General features: G+C 41.5%; 1 protein-coding gene across 2 annotated transcripts in view; it reads left to right on the top strand.

The window, feature by feature from the left end:
- Positions 1-30: 30 nt before the first annotated feature.
- The window catches only part of GALNT11 (polypeptide N-acetylgalactosaminyltransferase 11), a 54951-nt gene continuing 35140 nt past the window's right edge, over positions 31-19841 (top strand). The window contains exons 1-2 of one of the 2 annotated variants that reach the window (XM_075419804.1): positions 31-102; positions 16965-17297. In XM_075419804.1, the coding sequence (XP_075275919.1) occupies positions 17003-17297 (295 nt within the window). In that variant the 5' untranslated portion in view covers positions 31-102; positions 16965-17002. Of the gene's footprint in view, positions 103-8207; positions 8375-16964; positions 17298-19841 lie in introns of those variants that run through there. The other variant, XM_075419805.1, reaches the window with a different exon arrangement.

Below are 19841 nucleotides of genomic sequence, written 5' to 3'. Positions count from 1 at the left end.
GAGGAGGGCGAGGTCACGTGGCGCCATCGCCGCGCGCCCGCGGTGCGCGCCGCCGGCGGCGCTGAGGGAAGGGGGCGGGCGGGCGATGCCGCCGCCGGCGCGGTGAGTGCGGGGCTCTGAGGGACGGGGGCTGGCGGCGGTGCGAGGGGAGGCGGCCCTGGCGCCGGGAGGAGCAGCAGCCGCGGGGGGTGAGGGGACGGGGTCTGTGGTGGTGTGAGGGGCAGCCCCGAGGGGCGAGGGGCCGGGGTCGCCGGTGTCAGGCCGGCCCCGGCCGTTTTCCCGCCTTCCTTGAGGGAGGCGGCGGAGCCTGTCCCGGCGGCAGCGCTCCGGCTTTCCCAGAGGCCGGGGGCAGATTCAGGGCTGGGTGTGAGGCGTGAGGGCTGTTGGCCCTGACCAGCAGCGCTCCTCGGGCAGAGACCCCGCGGCCGCTGTGGGTTGCGCTGCGTGGGCTGGGAGACAACGTTTTTATTATTATTATTATTATTATTATTATCATCATTATTATTACCTTTTAGTCTTGAAGTGCATGTGAAGGAGCGGCGGCAGCAGCCCGCCCGCAGGTAGACTGGAACTGCGCGACTGTCAGCCCGAAATGCGGGGACCTGGACGGTTCTGTTTGCTGGCGGCGCTTGCATTGATTCGGTCGCAGGGCGAGGGCAGGCGTTGCTTTTTGGATGGCTGTGTTAAGGCTTTCTTATCTTTGAATGGGAAATTTATTTTTAAACTGTTTCTGCTTTTTTTTTTTTTTTTTAAATCTGTGGTTTTCAATATATACTTTGCAACATTGAGGCTCCCTTTTCCTCTTAGCAAATATGTGTTATTCTGCGTGGCTGGTCTGCAGCCTGTCTGGTCAGTTCCCATTGCCATGTGGTATTTTTTTTTGTGTGTGTGCGTGTTAAAACTTATAAGGAACGCCGCAACAGAAAATGCTGATAGCAAAATAACTGTCTCCAAGTTAGCTGCAAGGCAAAAGAAAGGTTCTCTGGTCCCTTGTTTGCATGAAAACAGACTGAGCTGAGCAAGCAACCAAAAGCGCTGTGCTGCTGGTAGCTGGGAGCTGAGAGGTCGGACCCTTCTCAGCGGTGGTGTGGCACTGGAAGCAAAGGCTGTGTCCAGAAGCTGCCTTTCCAGATAGCTGCTTCACCTTCATTCGCTTCTTTATAGGTGTCAGCCTTAAAACTGCTGTTCAGACTAATTAAAACACTAATGCTGTATAGTACAGCATCTCTGCCAAACCATATCCTGACTGCTTTTCACAGTCAGTTGCAGGACAGTTGCAGTAGACCTTATAGAACTTTATAACTAGAGATGAAGTGCAGCCCCTGTTCGTCCAAGGAAAAAAAAAATCTCATGACCTGGCTTTGTTGCTGCTCTGTAAACAATCTGTACTTTATCTGTTTGGTCTAGTGGATTTGCAGTATTGCTGTCTGTTTGAAGGAATGGTGAAATTTCTTAATGCCAGTATAGTAATTATGCAAGTGGGCAGGATCAACAGCACTCTGCCAATACACTTTTTTTTTTTTTTTCTGGAAAATATATTTCAACAGAAGATCACATCCCTTCTGTCTTTACTTAGAGTAGTCTGTCAGTGACATGAAATGTTCTTGAGTACTTTCTGATCTGGCATCTGCTTTTTTTTTTTTTTCTTTTATATGGATCTTATCTTAATAGAAAACTCCTCCCAGACATATCAGATAAAGACTTATCAGTACAGGCTTGGGGTGGACCTGCTGGAGAGCAGCTCTGTGGAGAGGGACCTGGGTGTCCTGGTGGACGACAGGTTAACCATGAGCCAGCAGTGTGCACTGGCTGCCAAGAAGGCCAATGGGATCCTGGGGTGCATCAAGAAGAGTGTGGCCAGCAGGACGAGGGAGGTTCTCCTTCCTTTCTACACTGCCCTGGTGAGGCCCCATCTGGAGTACTCTGTCCAGTTCTGGGCTCCCCAGTTCAAGAAAGATGAAGAGCTACTGGAGAGAGTCCAGCAGATGGCTACGAGGATGATGAGGGGACTGGAATATCTCCCCTATGAGGAGAGGCTGAGGGAGCTGGGCTTGTTCAGCCTGAAGAAGAGAAGGCTGCGAGGGGACCTAATAAATGCTTATAAATATCTGAAGGGTGGGTGTCAGGAGGATGGGGCCAAGCTCTTTTCAGTGGTGCCCAGCGACAGGACAAGGGGCAATGGGCACAAACTGAGGCACAGGAAGTTCCATCTGAAGATGAGGAAGAACTTCTTCCCTCTGAGGGTGACAGAGCACTGGAACAGGCTGCCCAGGGAGGTTGTGGAGTCTCCTTCTCTGGAGATATTCAAGACCCGCCTGGACAAGGTCCTGTGCAGCCTGCTGTAGGTGACCCTGCTTCGGCAGGGGGGTTGGACTAGATGACCCACAGAGGTCCCTTCCAACCCCTACTGTTCTGTGATTCTGTGACATCTGTGATTAGCTTAAGCTGATCCAAGTGCAGGCTGTGCCCAGGAAAGGATGGTGCCAGCCTGTCCCTGACAGTATGTTTTGGCCCTGCTACCCTGTAGAGAACTTCTGCAAATGTGAAATCGTCCGGCTGGTATTCCTCAACCTCCTTTTAGAACAGCGTAAAGGTCCAGGTGGTTCCAGATAAGAGGATTTTGATTAACAAGCAGTGGGCCTCCCCCAGTATAACTGCCTCTGAAGAACTGCATGCCTTCTGCATAAGCTTTTTCTCATCTCTGGGTAAGATAAGCTCCTGCAGAGGTTTAGGAGCTCTTCTGCAGCAGGGAAGGAAAGAACTAACGCTGCAGCTCTAATGAGCCGTCGTCTCTCAGCCTCAGATGAGGAAGCCAGCAGGCTATGACATGTGTTCGGTTTAAGAGAGTCTAACTGCAGATTTCAGGGCCTGTTGCCTGTCTTCTGCCATCTAATCGCTTTGTCTCAAAGGATGCAAATTGATACTCCATTAAGTATAGGAGTAAACCGAAAAGAGTTCTTGATAAGCTGCTGTGTGACTGTAGTTGATGAGAATGGGTGAATCCGTTCATCATTTTCATAGTGATGTGAAATAACAGTAGGCATGGTTCAAGCTTTTTAGGAGGAAGAAAGCCCTGAAACAGCATGGCAAGGGAAATAAAGATGAATTATTAGTATTTTGAAAATTTGTCTGTACAAAACATGTTTCCTGATAGTAAATGCTAGAGAAACAGAAGTTTTAATGGTAGTTACAGGGCATGTGGGTGGAGCAGAGCAAACTGTGGGTCAAATGGATGAAATTAGAAGTCTCTGAGCAGACAGTAAAAATGGGGATTTCAGATCTTCCAACAAGAAAGAATAGGGTACTGTGGGGGTGAAAAGAACAAAGGGAGGATCATTCTTTAGTTACTTTGAAGGTACTGTAAAAAGGCTGTGATCTGAGCAGTGGGTAGGCAGAGTTTGGCAGTGTGGCAGCTGTGTGTTGATTACTGAAGCAGAGAAGTAAGAGGAGACTTCCAGCTGGAGGCAACAGGTAAAATTTGAAAAAACACAATCTTTCCTTTCTGTGACAGTTCAGTTCATTGACTTCCTAAGCAGTTCCATGTGTCTTCTAGGCAATACTGCAGTTACAGGTATCCCTAAAATCAAGTAGTTTTCTTTAGTACCATTCATTTTGGAGAGGTGCTGCAGTACAGCTCTGTTAATTGCTGTTGAAGAGTGAAAGTATGCCAATGTATTTCAAGTGCAGAAATTAGTTTTTTTTTCTTTCTCAAAAAATATTGCAGAGGTGAAGTCTGTTTCAATCTCTATTAAGTGTGGGAGGTAGATAAACTGTCTTGATTCTTACGTAAGGTTTCTTTTCAAAACATGGTGGCTTGTGGAGATGAACGCCTCTGCTGTTGCAGCTACTGTGTTAATGTATAAAGTGCAAAGGCCTCAGCTTGTTAAACCAGTGTTCAGCAGCATGAGTAAATGCATTTGTTCAGCTCATTTTGTGTAAGAGTTAATAGTATTCAACACATCTTTCAGCTGTGCTCTAGCATGTTTCTCATGTGAGTCAGCATTGTGTAATAATTAGTGTAAATACTTTATTTGAAAACTGTAAAAAATAGAAACACTGCAACAAAAAGGGGGAAAATTAAGAGGCTGATCATACTGTTTCAATTGAAAGTTGACTTCAAGTATACCAAGTTTCAGGCATTTTGTTGTATGAACTTCTGAACTCCTTCACTGAGAAGTCTGTAGGTTAAATGACTGATGGTGTTAATAAAATGTAGAGTATGGACTGAAATGTCTGTAAGAGGGATGTGCTGTATGTCAGCCCTTTCTTGTGCAGTCTAGGATTTTGGCAGCCAGGTATTTAACATGTTTGAAACTGGAATACAGTGCTCAGGTGTGAATCAACTTTTCCACTGTTTACACTAGTTAGAAACCCCTAATGCAAGGGACCTCAGGACTTTGTACTGCCTGCTTTATGCTTTGTAATATGAGTAAGAAGTAGGTGTGCAGGCTAGGGAGGAATCCAGACCCCACTACCCCACACTGCTCACAGGCAGGTATTTTGATGTCTTGGCTGGCTCTAAGTTTGGTTTGGGGCAGGTGAGCTGTTGTGGTTTTCTCTTGTGGCAGTAGTGGTGTTGCAAGCTCTGCGTTTCTGCGATTGAATGTTTGCCATGACTGACAAGTGATACCTTATCAGCTGTGCTACAATGACTGTTCGCATGCATACTCTAACCCCTCTTGCCGTGGAGCAAGCTACCTTGACAAAAATCATTTCTCGCTGCACAAGAGGGAAGAAATATGTGCATGAAGTAATATTGCAGAGCAGCTGATGGGAAGTAACTGCTTACCTGCAGTAACTTTTTATTATTCCTAAGATTTTGAGACACAGCACCATTTAAGAAGTTGAATTTTCAATTGACAGGTTAAGCTAATAAACTTGCAGAGGCGTGCTAAAAAGAAGGTACCTCAGTAAATGATTGCTATGTGCCAAACTGATCTAAGCAAATACTTAATGTTACGAGCATGTTCATAGAGGTGGTCTTTTTAGTTTATATAAAACCGTCCAAGTATTGCTTGGCTAAATGACACAGATTTTCTTGTGCAGACAAGGATTAAATTAGATGCTTTAAACCTTGGAGGTGGCCTTAATTAAAACAGAGATCCTTTTCCAGGAAGCACAAAATTATCCTGTTTTGATACACGACCCTGTATGAATCCGTCTTTGTAGGTATTTTGACTATTTTGCAAATTCCTGAAGTGTAACATCAAGAACAGATTATGTCGCTGTCTCTGTTGATACTTTCTAGTATTTGTTAGTGAATTCATTTTCTGGAAGTGCTTGCTTTAGTTTTCTGTTTCCTGGAATACCTTAATTTTGTCAGTTCGCACGAATCTCTTACCTCTTGTGTCAGCAGATGCTGAGACTCATCTGTGAAGCAAGCGAAGACTGAGGTTTCAATTGCATGCTAACCTTCTGTTCTAGCAGTATGTTGGAAAGCGTGGCTTCTAGTGAAGTGGGACAGTGTATTTTTGATCCACTATTCATTTTGTTGCAACATCCTTGATTTCAACATCAAAATCCTGACCATGTTTTCGCATTAGAAACATTGGCAGTGGATAAGGAGAGGAAAAATGATGAGCAGGGGATGGAAAAGGAGTGGTCCACAACTCTTTCCTCAAAGGGATTTCTTTGGAGGAGAGAACTGAGTCTGTAAGAACATGTAGAAGGGAATGAAAGACAAAATTAATTTTTGGCATACTTGCAGAAGTTAGCTCTCCTTACAGGCAGTGTAAAATCTCTTTATGCTAGTGATTTATCATCCTAATCCAACAGTTAATGTCCACAAAATTTTTTTTTCAGAAGCATGCTAATAGCAGGTTTGTTTATTTACATAGGTGAAAACTCCATACCCTGTTGTCAAATACAATATTTAGCAAGATAAGCTTATATTAAATCAATAGCTTAGTTTAGATGTGTGAGTGAAAGTGTTTTCATTGACTGCATCTGTAGGTATGCTTGTACCAGCAATAGTACCTCTTTGTTAGCATTACTGTATTGTGTTGAGGAAGGGAAAAAGAGAGAATGTTTCCTATAGGACAGTTTGTTAGTATAATTTAGAAATAGACTTGCTAGGGGGAGCAGAAGGAATGAGTTACTGCTGCTCTAGCCCAGAGCTCCACTTGATACTTGTATACTCTCTGGTTACTGTGGCCTCAGGAGTTTGCTTTAAGACATCATTCAGATTTTATATGTGGGAGCTGATACAGCTGAGTTGCTGAGGATCTCATCAAAACCTGTAGCAGAGCAAACAGTTCGACCAGAATGTCCCACGGGTCAATCTGATATCTTAACTGTACAGGTGTCCTCGTTCAGTCAGTGAGTTGAAGAGAGAAGATGTAGTAGGTGTATATCCTTGGGATTCCTCTCTTGTGTTAGTGGCTGGAGACATTAGTGAGAAAATCAGAGAAGTAGAGAGAAACCTGTGTGCAGACATGACTTTAAACTTCTGTTGAGAAAATGGATCCAAAAGCAAGAAGACTGTGGGGTTTTTTGGTCTTTCTGAGGAAGGGTTCCTTACTGGGAAAAACTGAAGTCCCATGCCCCTGCTATTCCAAATGGCACAGATACTGTGGACTCTGCTAAAGCGTGGAGTGAAAAACTTGAAGTGACCTTTGTTTCTGGACATGAGAAATTCAAATGGACATTGAATTAAATCAAACCCCTGTTTTTAGTATTTCTTTAAGTTCTACTTTTTTAACAATGGCCAGCCATCCAGGAAAACTCCTTTTGGACATAATGTCTTGAGAAAATCTCTAAGACTGTGCCATCTCTTCATAGCATCGAGACGCGTAACAGGGGTGAAGAACTCCAAGCAGATTGGAATGAGTTAAATATTTTCCTATCACGTGCAGTTTGTGGATTTAATCTATAACTTGTTTTAACCTCGCTCAGATTTCTGGTGCTACATTTCATCTCTTTATTTTAAACAAATAATGTCTGTGTGTACTACTATGTGCTACTCAAGCTCTTTAAAGGTGTGTGATCCTGGGCTAACCAAATTGAGTTGCAAGAGCAGACTGCAGTGCTACAGCAAGTAGCTCACAGGCTAGCATTACCTTACTGTGGCAGTTTATGACATCTGTAAGTTAATGTAACACGTCTGGGATCCAAACTTGGCATTCTAATGTATTTTTATGTCTAAGTTTCTGTGTATTGGAAAGGAAGACCCTGCAGAAAAAGAGAAATGAAGTATGCTTGTATGATTTGTGGGGAGTAAGCCTGGAGGTCTGTGAATTCTGTAGTCTGATGCTGTTCTCATTAAGACAGTTTCCAATTCTGTAGTACTAGTAATAACTTAATTGCCGCAGTTTTGCATTTTATACATGTTCAGGTATAGTCTTTTGAAGTTTCTAGTCCAAGTTTGCAGATGTTTTTTGTGTATTTTTTTTGTATACAGCTGTTGATTTCGGTACTGAGTTCTGCACAAGTGGATGGTAGACATCTGCTTGGAGCTAACTGCAGAACTGGAATTTGCAGAAAAAACTTGTGCAAAATGCAGTGTCCATGGTCAGTAGTCGCAGGTTTAAAAATGAGACCAGTCAAACCCAGTTTTCACTGGCCCACTCAAAAATACTTCAGTGAGGTCTGTTTTGTTGCCAAATTTGCTGCCAGATTTTTTGGCAAGAGGGCTGTACAAATGAAGTCTGACTTTTTTTTTCTTTGAAGAATTGGAAAATGTGTTTTCACTTTGCTTGTAAAAGACTGCAAAAAAACCCAAAGCACTTTTGATGACAATTTTTTAAGATGAACAGAAAGCATACCTAGAAAATTTCAGTCAAAATGTTGAAATTTTATAAAATTAGTAGTGATTTGGAAAATGAGGAGTAAAGGAATTTTTAGAATTGAAATTTCTGTACAAACTTAATGATCAAGCATTACTATGGTCTAATCCATTGATACTAAGATGAAGAATACCTTAGAGACATACTAATTGATTATGCTTCTCTAGTGAGTGGCAGTAAAATGACCAGTCTTGTTTATGCTTCCAAATGCATGAATCCATACGGATCATGCATCAGCGCTGGGAGGGGGGGAGAGGGGAGGCGGGGAAGAGAGCGGAAAGAACCAACGCCAAACAAATAGAAAAATAGATCTTGGGGCAGTGTATTGCAGTCAAATGAGAAATTGCAGCACTGATATCTTAGGACCCATCCAAGTTATCCTGTTGTCATAGAGAAGCTTGTGTTTGTTATCCCATTCCCAGTTAGGACTTGCAAGCAGTACTCAGCAACAAAGTGTTAAGTTCCAGGCTCAGCGTTTTATTGTTCGGTGAGAATGAAGACACCAACTGGATTTGACTGCTACTGCAGTAGATGTGTTTTCACTGTGTAACCTTGCACTGCTTCTTTAGCGCCGACTCTTCTGGAAAAAGGTGAGCGTTCCTCTGTTCAGCTGTTCATGTAGAAGTGTGTCCTGTCTAATTATTTTGCATGCATCTGTATTTTTACTGTTATTTTGCAGACATAAAATGCCAGGAACAGCTCAGGAGATTTTAAACATTTAGAAAAGGTACTAAGCGGCTTACTTGTGTGTAGTTGACCTTGGAAGCTCTCTTACATTTTGCATTTGTATATAGTGCTGGAAGGTTGTTAAACTAATATTTAGATACATGGATTTTTAATGTGGGAGATATGCATTGAAAAAGCAGCTGTAAATGTGGGGTTTTTAACCTTGCTGTTTTCTAAGCTATATGTGAAGAAAGAACGGCTGTGTTACAAAATGCATGCTTCTTGCTTTGGAGACAGTACATGAACATGCTGGCTTTCTTGAGAGCTGGTTTTGCTAATGAAAAGAAAATCTTGCTGCTTCTATTGGAAGAAAGTAATTATTAGCAGCAAAAAGGAAGAAGGTATTTTTAGGACTTCAGGAATGGCATGGCATGCATTTGTATGCCAGATGGCTTAAAGTAACATTCAGCCAAGCCAGCCCTATGGTGCATCATTTGTTGGGGGATAGATAAGAAAATTCTGTGCACATAACTGTGCTTTGGGAAACCAGTACCTTGAGGGGGTGCACGATGACGAGGACACTGCAGCAGCATGAAACTGCCTACTGTATGGCAATTATTTACTCAGTGTTGAGCACTAGGATTTTGGTTAGCTCATGTTTCTAATCCAAGTTTGCTTGCTTTCTCTAATCAGACTGGACTATTATGTTACTTTTCTTGATGCAAAGTTGTACCACTGGTTGCAACTAAAACGGATGTTCCTTTCTGTTGTTTGTTAACATGAGATCCTGACTCTTATGAAACTTTTTATTTCCAAAATTTGCAACTGCTTTTTCCGTTAAAATTGTGTCTTTAAATGAGAGCCCTTGTGAAATACTCTCAGTCCTTGGAGAGGAGTAGTATGTGGGGAGAAAGGTATCCTTTATCAGTAAGGAAAAAAAAGTTCTGGTATATTTTATTGACCAAGTGACAGATGTTACTGCAGAAGATACTTCAAAATTTCTTTGAGGGAGCATTTGAAATGGAGGTGGGTAAAGAAAGAACTTTACATTTTTATTATAGAAATGCTAAAGTGTTTGCATTCACTCTGGTATGGCAGCCTACTAAATAAAACTTTTTTACTGGAGTTGAGAAATTCCAAAAAGCTTGATAAACAAAGATATGTTCCTAGAGGAGGCGTTTCAATATGTTGTCCACAAGTTTAAAAATGGTAGTATGCAATATTTAGATGTCTCTTGTTAAAGTCCAAAAACTGAAATACAAATAAGTATATTAGTCATTTGACAGTGGTAAAACAGTGAGGGGTGAGAACCTAAAGACATAAAGATGAATTTTTAATTTTTTTCCTAAAATTCTCTATGCTTTCTAGACTTAATATAGTATAATTTCTTCGGTCTTCAACAATTCATGCAACCTAGTCTACCTATGTGCCTTTCTTTATAGATAAAGTATAATGAATGTTATTGGTATTTTAAGAATATTTATCTGTGACGTGTTGATCAGAATTTGTATTCATTCCAGGAGGATTTATTTTATGTGGTATGACAAGGATTTGTATAGCTGTGCCGAAATGGCTAAACTGTCGGCTCTTGAAGCTTTTAAAGCTGCATTTAGAAGTGACTTACAGAGGCTAATTAAAAATAGATCCTAGCATGTCATCTCATTAAAATGAATGAAAAGAGTGATCTTATGCAAGAGGACAGCCTGTGGTCCACAGAATATTTCTGTGAATGAGGGTTGCTGTGGCTGGAGTTGTATTAGTCTCTTTTAACTCTCTCGTTCTCCCACCTTGCACCTCACTAAGTAGCCTAGTTCTGTTTTCTTGATGACATCCCTGTAGGTAGCAGCAAGCTGCTCTTAGGTCCCCCCTAAAGCCGTCTCTTCTGCAGGCAGAAGAAGCAGAGAGTCCTCAGCTTCTCCTCCCAGCACAAGTGTTCCAGCCCATGACCATCTTGGTGGCCTTCCACTGAACTTGCCTCAGATGGCTGATGCCTGTCTTGTACTGGCAGATCCCAAACTGGGTACAGCACCCTGCCTGTGGTTTTACGAGTGCTGTGTGGGTGGAGGGGGGTGTTATTGCTCCCCTTGGTCAGCTGGCTGTGCTCCAGGGTGATAAGCCCATACGCTGTCAGCTGTCGCTGCTGCAAGGGCGCGCTGCTGGCTCGTGTTCAGCCAGACCTACCAGGTCCTTCTCTGCAGAGCTGTTCCCCAGGCTGTCACAGCCAGGGAGTTTGTCTGTCCCAGGTGCAGGACTTGGCATTTGTCCTTGCTGGATGTCACGAGGTAGGTTCCTGTAGGGCCAACCTGTCTTTACATGAGCAGTTATATGCCTGTGTTGTGTCACAAATAGCCACTTAATTCATGAAGTACAATTGACTCTTCTGTAAGGTCAAAAATTAATGGTTGTTTTTAATTAAAAACAAATTGACAGGTAGATCCAATTTTGTGCTAAAACAATCCAGCAGGAGGATTTTTTTTATAAGGAGTTAAATTGGGTTGGTGCTTAGATACTGGAGCACATGAAACACTAAGATTTTCTTTGGAGATATGTCTGGCTTTTGTTCTGAATGTATGTTCAGTGGGTGTTGCTCCTAGTGATGTGTGTTGGAGTCTGAAACAAAAGCTGCTTGAGGTGGTCCTTTTTCATCTTGGTAGTCTATTAACTGTGGCTCTCCCTTAAGAGAGGTTGCAATATAAGGGATGCCTGGAAAAAAATAATTCTCGTGAAAGTGCAGAAGCTACTGCGAATGGTGTCTCTGTGTGCTAAGTGTATTATTTGAGCACTGCTTCTTCCTAATCTGGCCTCCATTCGTCATACTGTTAATGCTATTGTTTGGTAGTGATTCCACAAGGAAGTAGGAAAGTCTGTTCGTCCTGATGCTTGTTGTCGAAGAGGAGTGATGGTAGCATAACATCTTGGAGGCCAAAATATTTGAAGAATTAAGGCTATTAAAAGAGCAAAATTGCATTCGTAAGTAGTGTTACTTTATCTTCTTGGGTTTTCCCCCCAAAATAAAATAAAAAATACAAGTGGCTGTAGAAAGTCATGCAACAAATTGTCCTAATGATCTGTAGAAAGACAAAATTAATTTAATGATTTTTTTTACTAGAATGCTCTTTAAAAATGAAGATTATACACATCTGTTCCTTCACTTTATATAGGTCCAAAATACACAGGCAGTCTTGCAGGAAATCTGGTAATATGAGTTGTATCTCTGTCTTCGTTTTTTTTTTTTTTTTTTAAGAAGAAAAGCTGTTCTTGGAAAAACTACAAGCAGACTTTAAGGTTCTCTCAAATAATTCTTACTCCTGTTTCAAAAATCTTGAGGTTAATCTGATCCTCTGCTTGACCTCTGACAAATACAAATTTTGGCACAGTCATGAAATGTCTAGTCATACGGTGTGTTTACTAAACTGTTGAGGTTAATCCAAGCAGATGTCAGTGTTCAAGCACTGGCTGCTCATAGAGCCTGTAGCTACGTTTGCTCTTTAGGCCAAAATATTGTGAAAGGCGGTTGGCATTTTTTTTTTTATTAAAAATATTGAAGGCCAACACATTGGGCCAGTGTTAGTTAGAGCTGCACAGGTTAGTAGCGACACTCTCCCAGGCTGTCTGGGAGAACAGAGTTGTATCATTGTTGGGCCAATTATTAAATGAAATGAATGCCATGCTGATGTTGTAAGGATGCTACAAGAAGCTGGGTGCCACATGGAAAGCAATATTGCACAGTTTTTTTATTACTGAAGCTCAAGTCTGGCAGGTAGGCTCCTGGAGTCTTTTTTTTCAGCTTTGCAATTGATTGACTTTCAGAGACTTTTACTAATATTTGACTTGCATAGTTCTCTTTAAAAAAAAAAAAAAAAATCAATGATTTACTACTTGTGCAAGGAGCTGAGACTTCTGTACTGGAATTCATGGAAATTAGAGAGGAATATTTTACTCTTGGCATTTCTGGCATGTGGGTCTGCAAACTCTGTTCCAAAGCTTTGCCAAAGTCTGAAAACTATTAGGCAGTAGATATCTAACAGTCAAAACAGAGCAACAAGAGAGACTGAAAGGCAGAGTATTTGGTTAAAAGTTCTCCGAATACTGTGCCTTTCAGTCTTAGTCTCTTCTGAGCTGATGCTGATGGGGGCAGCTTCTAAGGTAATTGTTTTCCCAGTTGCCTCCAAAATGGATTGTAGTTTCCTGATGTAGGAGATGCTGCCACCTGAATGATTTGTGTTTGTCATGTTAGTGTATCTCTGGATTCCTAAGTATACCAATGCAAACAGCCATAAACTCCATGTCTTGCTAGGATGTTGTGTATGTGAATGAATGCTTGTAAAATATTTCAGGGTGTTATCATTTATAATTTGCTGTGAAAGCTCCTATATTGCCAAGGGAGAGGACATGTCTTGTGTTCATTGTGGATGTTCTTCACTACATGTATTTTTGAGAAATAGATTTGTTTGAGGTATGTTGGAAACTTACTTTTGGCAGCTGTGTTGCTTTTCAGAAATGAAGGGGAGAAACACAATAGACCCTTCAAGCCTAGTCTCAATTACCAGTAATTGAGAAACGGTATTGTGAAACAATTCCTCTTGATGTGTTTAAATCATAGTGGTTTTTTTAATGGCCGTTAGTATTTTTATTTGTATTTGAATAAATAGATAGAAAATGGGTTTTAACTATACTGTCTAAATAGCAATTTATTCATGACTGGACTCAGTTTTACTGTCTTTATTGCATAGATGAAAAGTATTCTTACAAGTTCATTGACATTATTATCTGGATAATGCAATCCTGCTTTTTTTGATTTAAGTTGCTTCTATTTAGCTGTTCAAACCTGCTAGCTCTGCTTGCATGAGCAGAGCTTTAGGGCTTTGGAGTTAAAAATATATATAATCTAGTTTTGTCATGCAGCACGTATCAGGGCTGAGAACCACGCTAATACTTTGGATTTGAAAGGCATATCCTTTACATCTCCTGTATTCAGGAGTCTGGACAGGGTGAGTCTTTTATTCACTGTGTCTAGGTGGCTTGCAGAAGAGAGTCATGGATTGGAAGATTAAGAATCGAGGCCAAGTGGCTGCCTCTGAACTGAGTGTTTCCTCCTGGGTCTGTGTGATGAGCTGAAATATTCTCTCGTCGCTCCCTCTGGTGTGTATCAAAGTGGTTATTTTTTCATTGTATGCTGAAAGGAGTGAAGGGATGCCTGATTCTTGGTATACTGAGGAGAGGCAGAGACATATTGGTGTGATTGTACTTTGTATGCATAAAAGTATAGGGCTGGAAAGGTTCGCCTGGTTCCTCAGGGCAGGTCCCAAGCAGAACTGGCATTGCTTAGGCTTTGAAAACCTACTGTGGCTTCTCTGCTAAAACACATCTGCAAGAAGTCATGGTCAACCTAAAACTGTCTAGAACTGGAGTGTGCAGCTCTGACGCAGATTGCAACTTCTGTGGCTGCTTAAATGGTAGAAGTGGTTGAAATCCATAGGACAGCGGTTGTGTAAATGCATATGTGTTGGTGAATAAAGTAAACTAATAAGCCTCAATGTGCTTTTCATAGGCAGGGTTTAAATTTTTTCCATTCTGCCTTCAAAAGTAAGTGTCTAACAAAACATTTGGTATTTAAAGAAAATAAATAGTGAGTCTGTATTTTCCTGCCAAATTTATTACCAGATGTCTTGGTTGAATAGCAAGTTACTGAAAGAGCCTACTTTTCTGCATTGTGGAGGTTCTGACATTTGATTTAAATGCAGTATTTAAACCTTTGTATCCTGCTACAAAACTGCAGAGCAGTGAAGGAGGGGAAAAGAAGGTGAAACAGTTCAGTTCTAGTAAGGAGCATGTGGGAATAATATCATGCTCAGGTTTGCATTTGTTGCCTTTGTAACAGTAACCAAACGTGTGCCCCCTGGTCAGGGGGCTTTCTGGAGATGGAAGGTATGTATAGCGGTCTCTTCACTCTGGTGATTACTGATTTATCCCTTCCTCTTTAATCTGAGTATGCCTGATTGTCAGTCATAGCAAACTTTAGCATTAGTGTGGCTAGAAGAGCCACAGCAGCAAGGTGGAGCTCTGAGCTGTAAGAGAGATGAAAGACGCTGGGGAAATACTCAGTCGATGATGAATTCTGCTCTGCATGCCTGTCTTCCTACTGTTACCTGAGATAGCAAGGGTTATCTTTGGTTTTCCTGTGCAAGCTGCAGTGTAGATGTATCCTTAAACAGGTCTGAAATGAAAAGGTTTCTTCTCTGTTGCAGTAATTTTTATCTTACTAGAACAGTTGTGTTCCACAATGTAAGTGCATGTGCCATGATGTTAGGATTGTGCATCTGTGTTACCATAGTGAATGGAAAAACAACTCTTAACAGGCTTTGAGGAGAAGTATATTAGGCTTGGACAAGGCTTACAGCAGATGACCTCCTTGTGGCAAAGCAAAAAAATACCTGGCAAGCACTCAGATCTTCTTTTATGCATAAATACTAATTGTCTGCAGACTGTCTGACAAGAAGAATTATTATAATTAGAGAATATAAATGTTTATCTAATCTTGCTCCTTTGCAGCCTTACATGCTTTTCTGAGCCTAGATTTGCCTTGCTATGATCATTGATTACTGTTTGCACAGGCTGTAAGGCATTGGGGCTTGGTTGTCTGTACCTCTCCAACTGGTAAACCCGTTCTGTTAGCTGGAATGGGGATGTGTGTGTGTGTGTGTTAATCGTTTCTGCCCCTAGAGCATTTTGTTGCCTGACTAGCTGCATGGCCCTACAGTTAAGCGGCAAGATTTCCGTGTAACGGTGTTACAGAAAGAGCCCGTTTCACAGAGCATACAATTCGTTTGTATGCACAGGGTCAGTATGAGATTTAAACCCCATTTAAGACCTTTTTAAGCTCCTTGGGCTTAACTGCTGTGTAGATTGTTGCCTTGCAGAAGTGAGGCAGTTTGACGTGGTAAGAATAATGGGTAAATTATTTTTGAGGAGGTTTGGTTTTTTACTCTATTTTACTTTGTGGATATTTTATTTTTGGAAGGGAGGCAATGACATGGTGTAGTCTGGGAAATGTGAGCTTGAATGTTGACGTGTATTCTTTTTGGATGCAAGTCACTTAGGACTCAGAATTACATTGCCAAAAGAAGTGGGATCTTTATAGGTTTCTTTGGGATCATGAACGCCTTCTACCTCTGTTTAGTAGTTTTCCATATTGAGAAGGGAATAATCCGTTTGTACTCATAAATGTTGTTGTGGTTTGTTCTTAGCCAGCCTGACCTGAAGACTCCTGATGGATTCTGACTTTTTGAGAAGTCTGAAAAATACATCAGCATAAACCCTTGACTCCTACCCCATACTTCTATTTTCTTAAAATAAATGTTTTGCTATTTAAATATGGTTAAATGGTTTCCTGACTTCTTGTTACTATGCGAAGAATTTGTTATGGTTAGATACTGATGAGAGAAATCTAATTCTTTGTGTTTTTCTCAGTTTTGGGAACTGAGCTGTATAGTTTTGGGGATTTCTTTTGGAGCCTTTTTTAGATTTGAGGAACTCCAGAAAGTTTACCTGATTCTCCTGGGCCATGAGTAAAATGTTGTCACCAGCTCCATATGCTTCACTTCAGGGGATAGTTATTTTCAATGTAACCTGCGGAATTTGTGTTAGTGGGTGGGTGCCTGAAATAAAACTCTGGGCTGGGTTGTTTCCTTCCAGCTCTGGGTGGGCATCTCCTCCAACGGAGTATGGAAGCTCTTCTGGAGTCTGCAGGGGCCTGCAAGAACCCAGTACATGACCTTGGAACTTCTTGCTCTTTATCTCATATCTCTTTCTTTCTGCAGAGAGGAGTATCTGTAAATGTGATGACGGTCTTGGTGCTGTATGTTGTTAAATTGCACCCCATGATTTCTGGAATTTCTGAAATGCTCATGATGGCTGTTCTTAAATTTGGGGCGAGGAGACCAGAACTGTTTTGCTCTTTGAGTCTGTGTTCTCTCATTCCGCACTTTAGGATAGGAACTGAACTACAAAAATGGACATGTCTGGACATACTCTTGGGCAGCTGGCTCAAGGTGGCCCTGCTTGAGCAAGGGGGTTGGACAAGGTGACCTCCAGAGGTACCTTCCAACCTCAACCATTTTGTGATTCTGTGAAGAATCAATTCTCTGTGTGTAGTATATTTAGTTAAATGGTGAAGTGTTTAAATGAATGCAGGCATACAAGGAATGCACTGTTGTGGAAGAGAGATAAGTAACTGTTATGAGGAAAAAGTAGTTATTTTTACCTTTATTTGTGTCTGGGCTCTTAGTGTTTGCTTCATGTTTTAAAGCATTAGTATCTACATAGAATGTGTGAACTGGTCATGTTTATTTTTTGAATGGGAAAGCGAAAAGGGGTTTCATTCTTAAGGTTTGTGCTAAAGTTTAAGTTCCAGAAATCATTAATAGAAAAAGCAGCATATGGAATGCATTTCCTAAAGTATAGACCTGATGAAGTAACAGGCAGCACTCAAAATGTGTTTTCACTCTCTTTCAGGTAATTGAGAATGGGTCCTCAACGATGCTAAGTCTACAATGGGAAGTGTCACACTTCGCTATTTCTGCTATGGGTGCCTTTTCACATCCGTGACCTGGACACTTCTGCTCTTTGTTTATTTCAACTTCAGTGAAGAGAACCAATCCTTCAAGAATGTGCCCGTCAAGGGGCTGGAACCTCAGAGGCCATTTCCAAAAAAGTTCTACCCCCGTTTTACGCGGGGGCCTGTTCATATACCTGAATTACAACAGAAAGAGAGTAAGATAGGAAATCCTCTTGGAAATCATGTCCAGGACCCAGTTAAGGGGGAGGTAGAATTCTCTCCTGAAATGGGTAAGTGGTTTTCAGTGCTGATGACAAAATTATTAAAACAGTAGAAGAAATGAGATATTAAGGCTGGTTGGTTTGTTTTCTAAAGGAGTTCAGGGAAAATTGTGTAATGAAGTAGTTCTGTTTGTTAAAATGCAGGTGGTACTAGTGGCTCTCTTTATTAGGAATTACTTGAAATTTATTCTGTTGTGTTTAATCCAAAATATACTATTCCTGACGTTTAGAACTGTGCTGTGTAAGTGCTGATGAGGAGGACTGGATTACAGCAAGGTGTCTACCCTTCGTGTAGTTCTTCCTTTTGGAAGGTTCAGTGTATGCTTTTTCATGACTTACTCCTGTGTTGACTGGGCACAAATACGTGAACTTTTATTAGGCACAGAGAAACTTTACTCATATGCAGTAATTAAAAATATCTTGATAACAATACACAATGAAGAGGACCTGTTGATTTGGAGAATATCCTTGGACTATGAAATCATCTACAGAAAATGTGTGTGGGACAAATTACAATGAAATATTTGTTGAGATGACAGTGGTTAGGGCAAAATCATTCTTACTTTGCTCCAACAAAGGTCTGTGTGTTTCGTTGGAGCATATTTCATCAATGAGATGATTTGGGTTTGTCTTTCAAACTTGCCTGCCAAACTAAAATGCTTTGTATATTTGACTGCTTACAGCTTAGTGTTTGCTGTTGTGCTCAGGTGTGCAAACTGAGGCATATTGCATACTAGCCTTCAAAATTCCTTCAAGTCTGGAGGCAGATGTTGGGTGTTGTGCTATAAGTGTCCGCTGCTCTGGGAATTATGGCATAGTACCCTTCGTAGTCAGGAGTTTAATCCTAATATCTGAGGTCCTCTGTCATTACTTTGGATGAATGGTGGATCACCAGCTTGAAGAGTTTATAGAACTTTACTAAACCTCAGTTTCCAAATTGGTCATTAGACCTGTGTGAATATGTAGGAAGAATGCCAGTTCACGTTGCCCTGTGGTATTACAAGTGTTTATAAGTTCACTGCAAAAAGCACGAGAGCCAAGCGAGGTGAAGTCCAGTCCAGAGGTGGCCATTTCTTTCCAACTATTCAGTGCTGGCCAGGAAAGAAATTGGACCTTTTTAACTGAGAAGTTCCTTGATCTTCAAACGAAGTGACTGGTTTGGTTGGTGAAAACTGAGGGGAATTACAGTGCCAGGATAAATTCTGCATGAATCATGAGGAGGCAGCTGGTGTTCTGTTAGATCAGGTGCTGCAGGAATGGGCTTCCTGTCTGTCTGGGGTAGGACAGTGAAAAACACCCAAAGCGGAAAAATCAGAAGAGGTTTGGCATGCGATAGCCAGAACCAAACTGTCATCTGGTAGGACCATCTATCTTTTCTTTTCTTTTTTTTTAATCTGAGAGCCACACAACACTGCTGAAGTAAAGCCTAAGCTGATGTTTCCATTGCAAAGCCCTTATTTTCCCAGGGTTTTTATCTGCTGTTTGGACTGAAATCTTTCAGGCCTTTTGCATGCATTTTGGATATTGTTCTTGATAAGAATGTTTTAAAAGTATTAATGTTACTCCTTGTCTATGTTCAGATGGTGTGAAAAAAGTAGTTAGTGGTTGGTTATGGACAGGTTGTAGAATGAAACATTTGGTATGTGCTTCCTAAGCTTGTGCTTTGCATGAGGAAAATGTTTTTAGTTGACCCAGTGGCACAGTGTTACTGTGGCGCTTAGTATTTGAGAATGACTGAGCTGGGTGTCTGAACTGACAAGCTGGAAACCTTACTTTGGAAATGCATGTGGTTCAAAGGAGACTGACTGACCAGTTTAGACCACCAGTTTGAACCGTATGGAGATGATAGGCAGGGTGGAAGGAGATAAATTACATGTTCCTTGTTCACTTCTTATGCTGAAATTTCAGTGAAATTGCCTCTGTAGCTTGATAGTAGCTGGAGAGGACATGTGCATCTCATTCTGTGCAGCCAGCTGATCAGAGGCAATAAAAAGTCATTGCTCTGCTACCTGAATTGTTGCAGAAGTGACTAGCAGACACAGGTGGTGGCTACCATTTCCTTCATGGCCCTGCTTTATTTGTGTAGAAGAGTTGAGTGCAGCACCTTAGTATTTTCTTTCTCATCTCACTGCTAAATTGCACTGGCTCAGTGAGAGAGAAGCCCATGGCATTGAGTCAAGGCAGGCAGGATGGCATTGAGGACTTCAGCCTTGGCCTCTAGCATTGTGCTGACCTATACCAGCAGTTGCTGCCTCTGCTGTGCTCAGCGACAGTTGATGCTTCTGCTAAAATAATCAATAGGGAAACAGCTAGCTCTGTTGCTATTTTACTTGCTGTCAGAGTCCCGGGTGATATAAACAAGTTTACAGTTTTTTGTAGCTATTTTTATGTTACTGCAGACTTGAGAGAACTGCGTGAAACTGGAGCGGCTATTGTGAGGGTTTTTCTACTGTTGTAAATGTATTTTCTCTGTCAAAAATTCCATTACAGACCCTTCAATAGGTGCTGATGCATTGTGTGCCAAAGTCTATCCTCTTGCTTGTTTGATGTTGG

Source organism: Opisthocomus hoazin, chromosome 4 (genome assembly GCF_030867145.1).
Source record: "Opisthocomus hoazin isolate bOpiHoa1 chromosome 4, bOpiHoa1.hap1, whole genome shotgun sequence".
Taxonomy (NCBI): domain Eukaryota; kingdom Metazoa; phylum Chordata; class Aves; order Opisthocomiformes; family Opisthocomidae; genus Opisthocomus; species Opisthocomus hoazin.
Note: the sequence above shows the minus strand (reverse complement) of the source record. Positions and strands in the feature narration are given on the sequence as shown.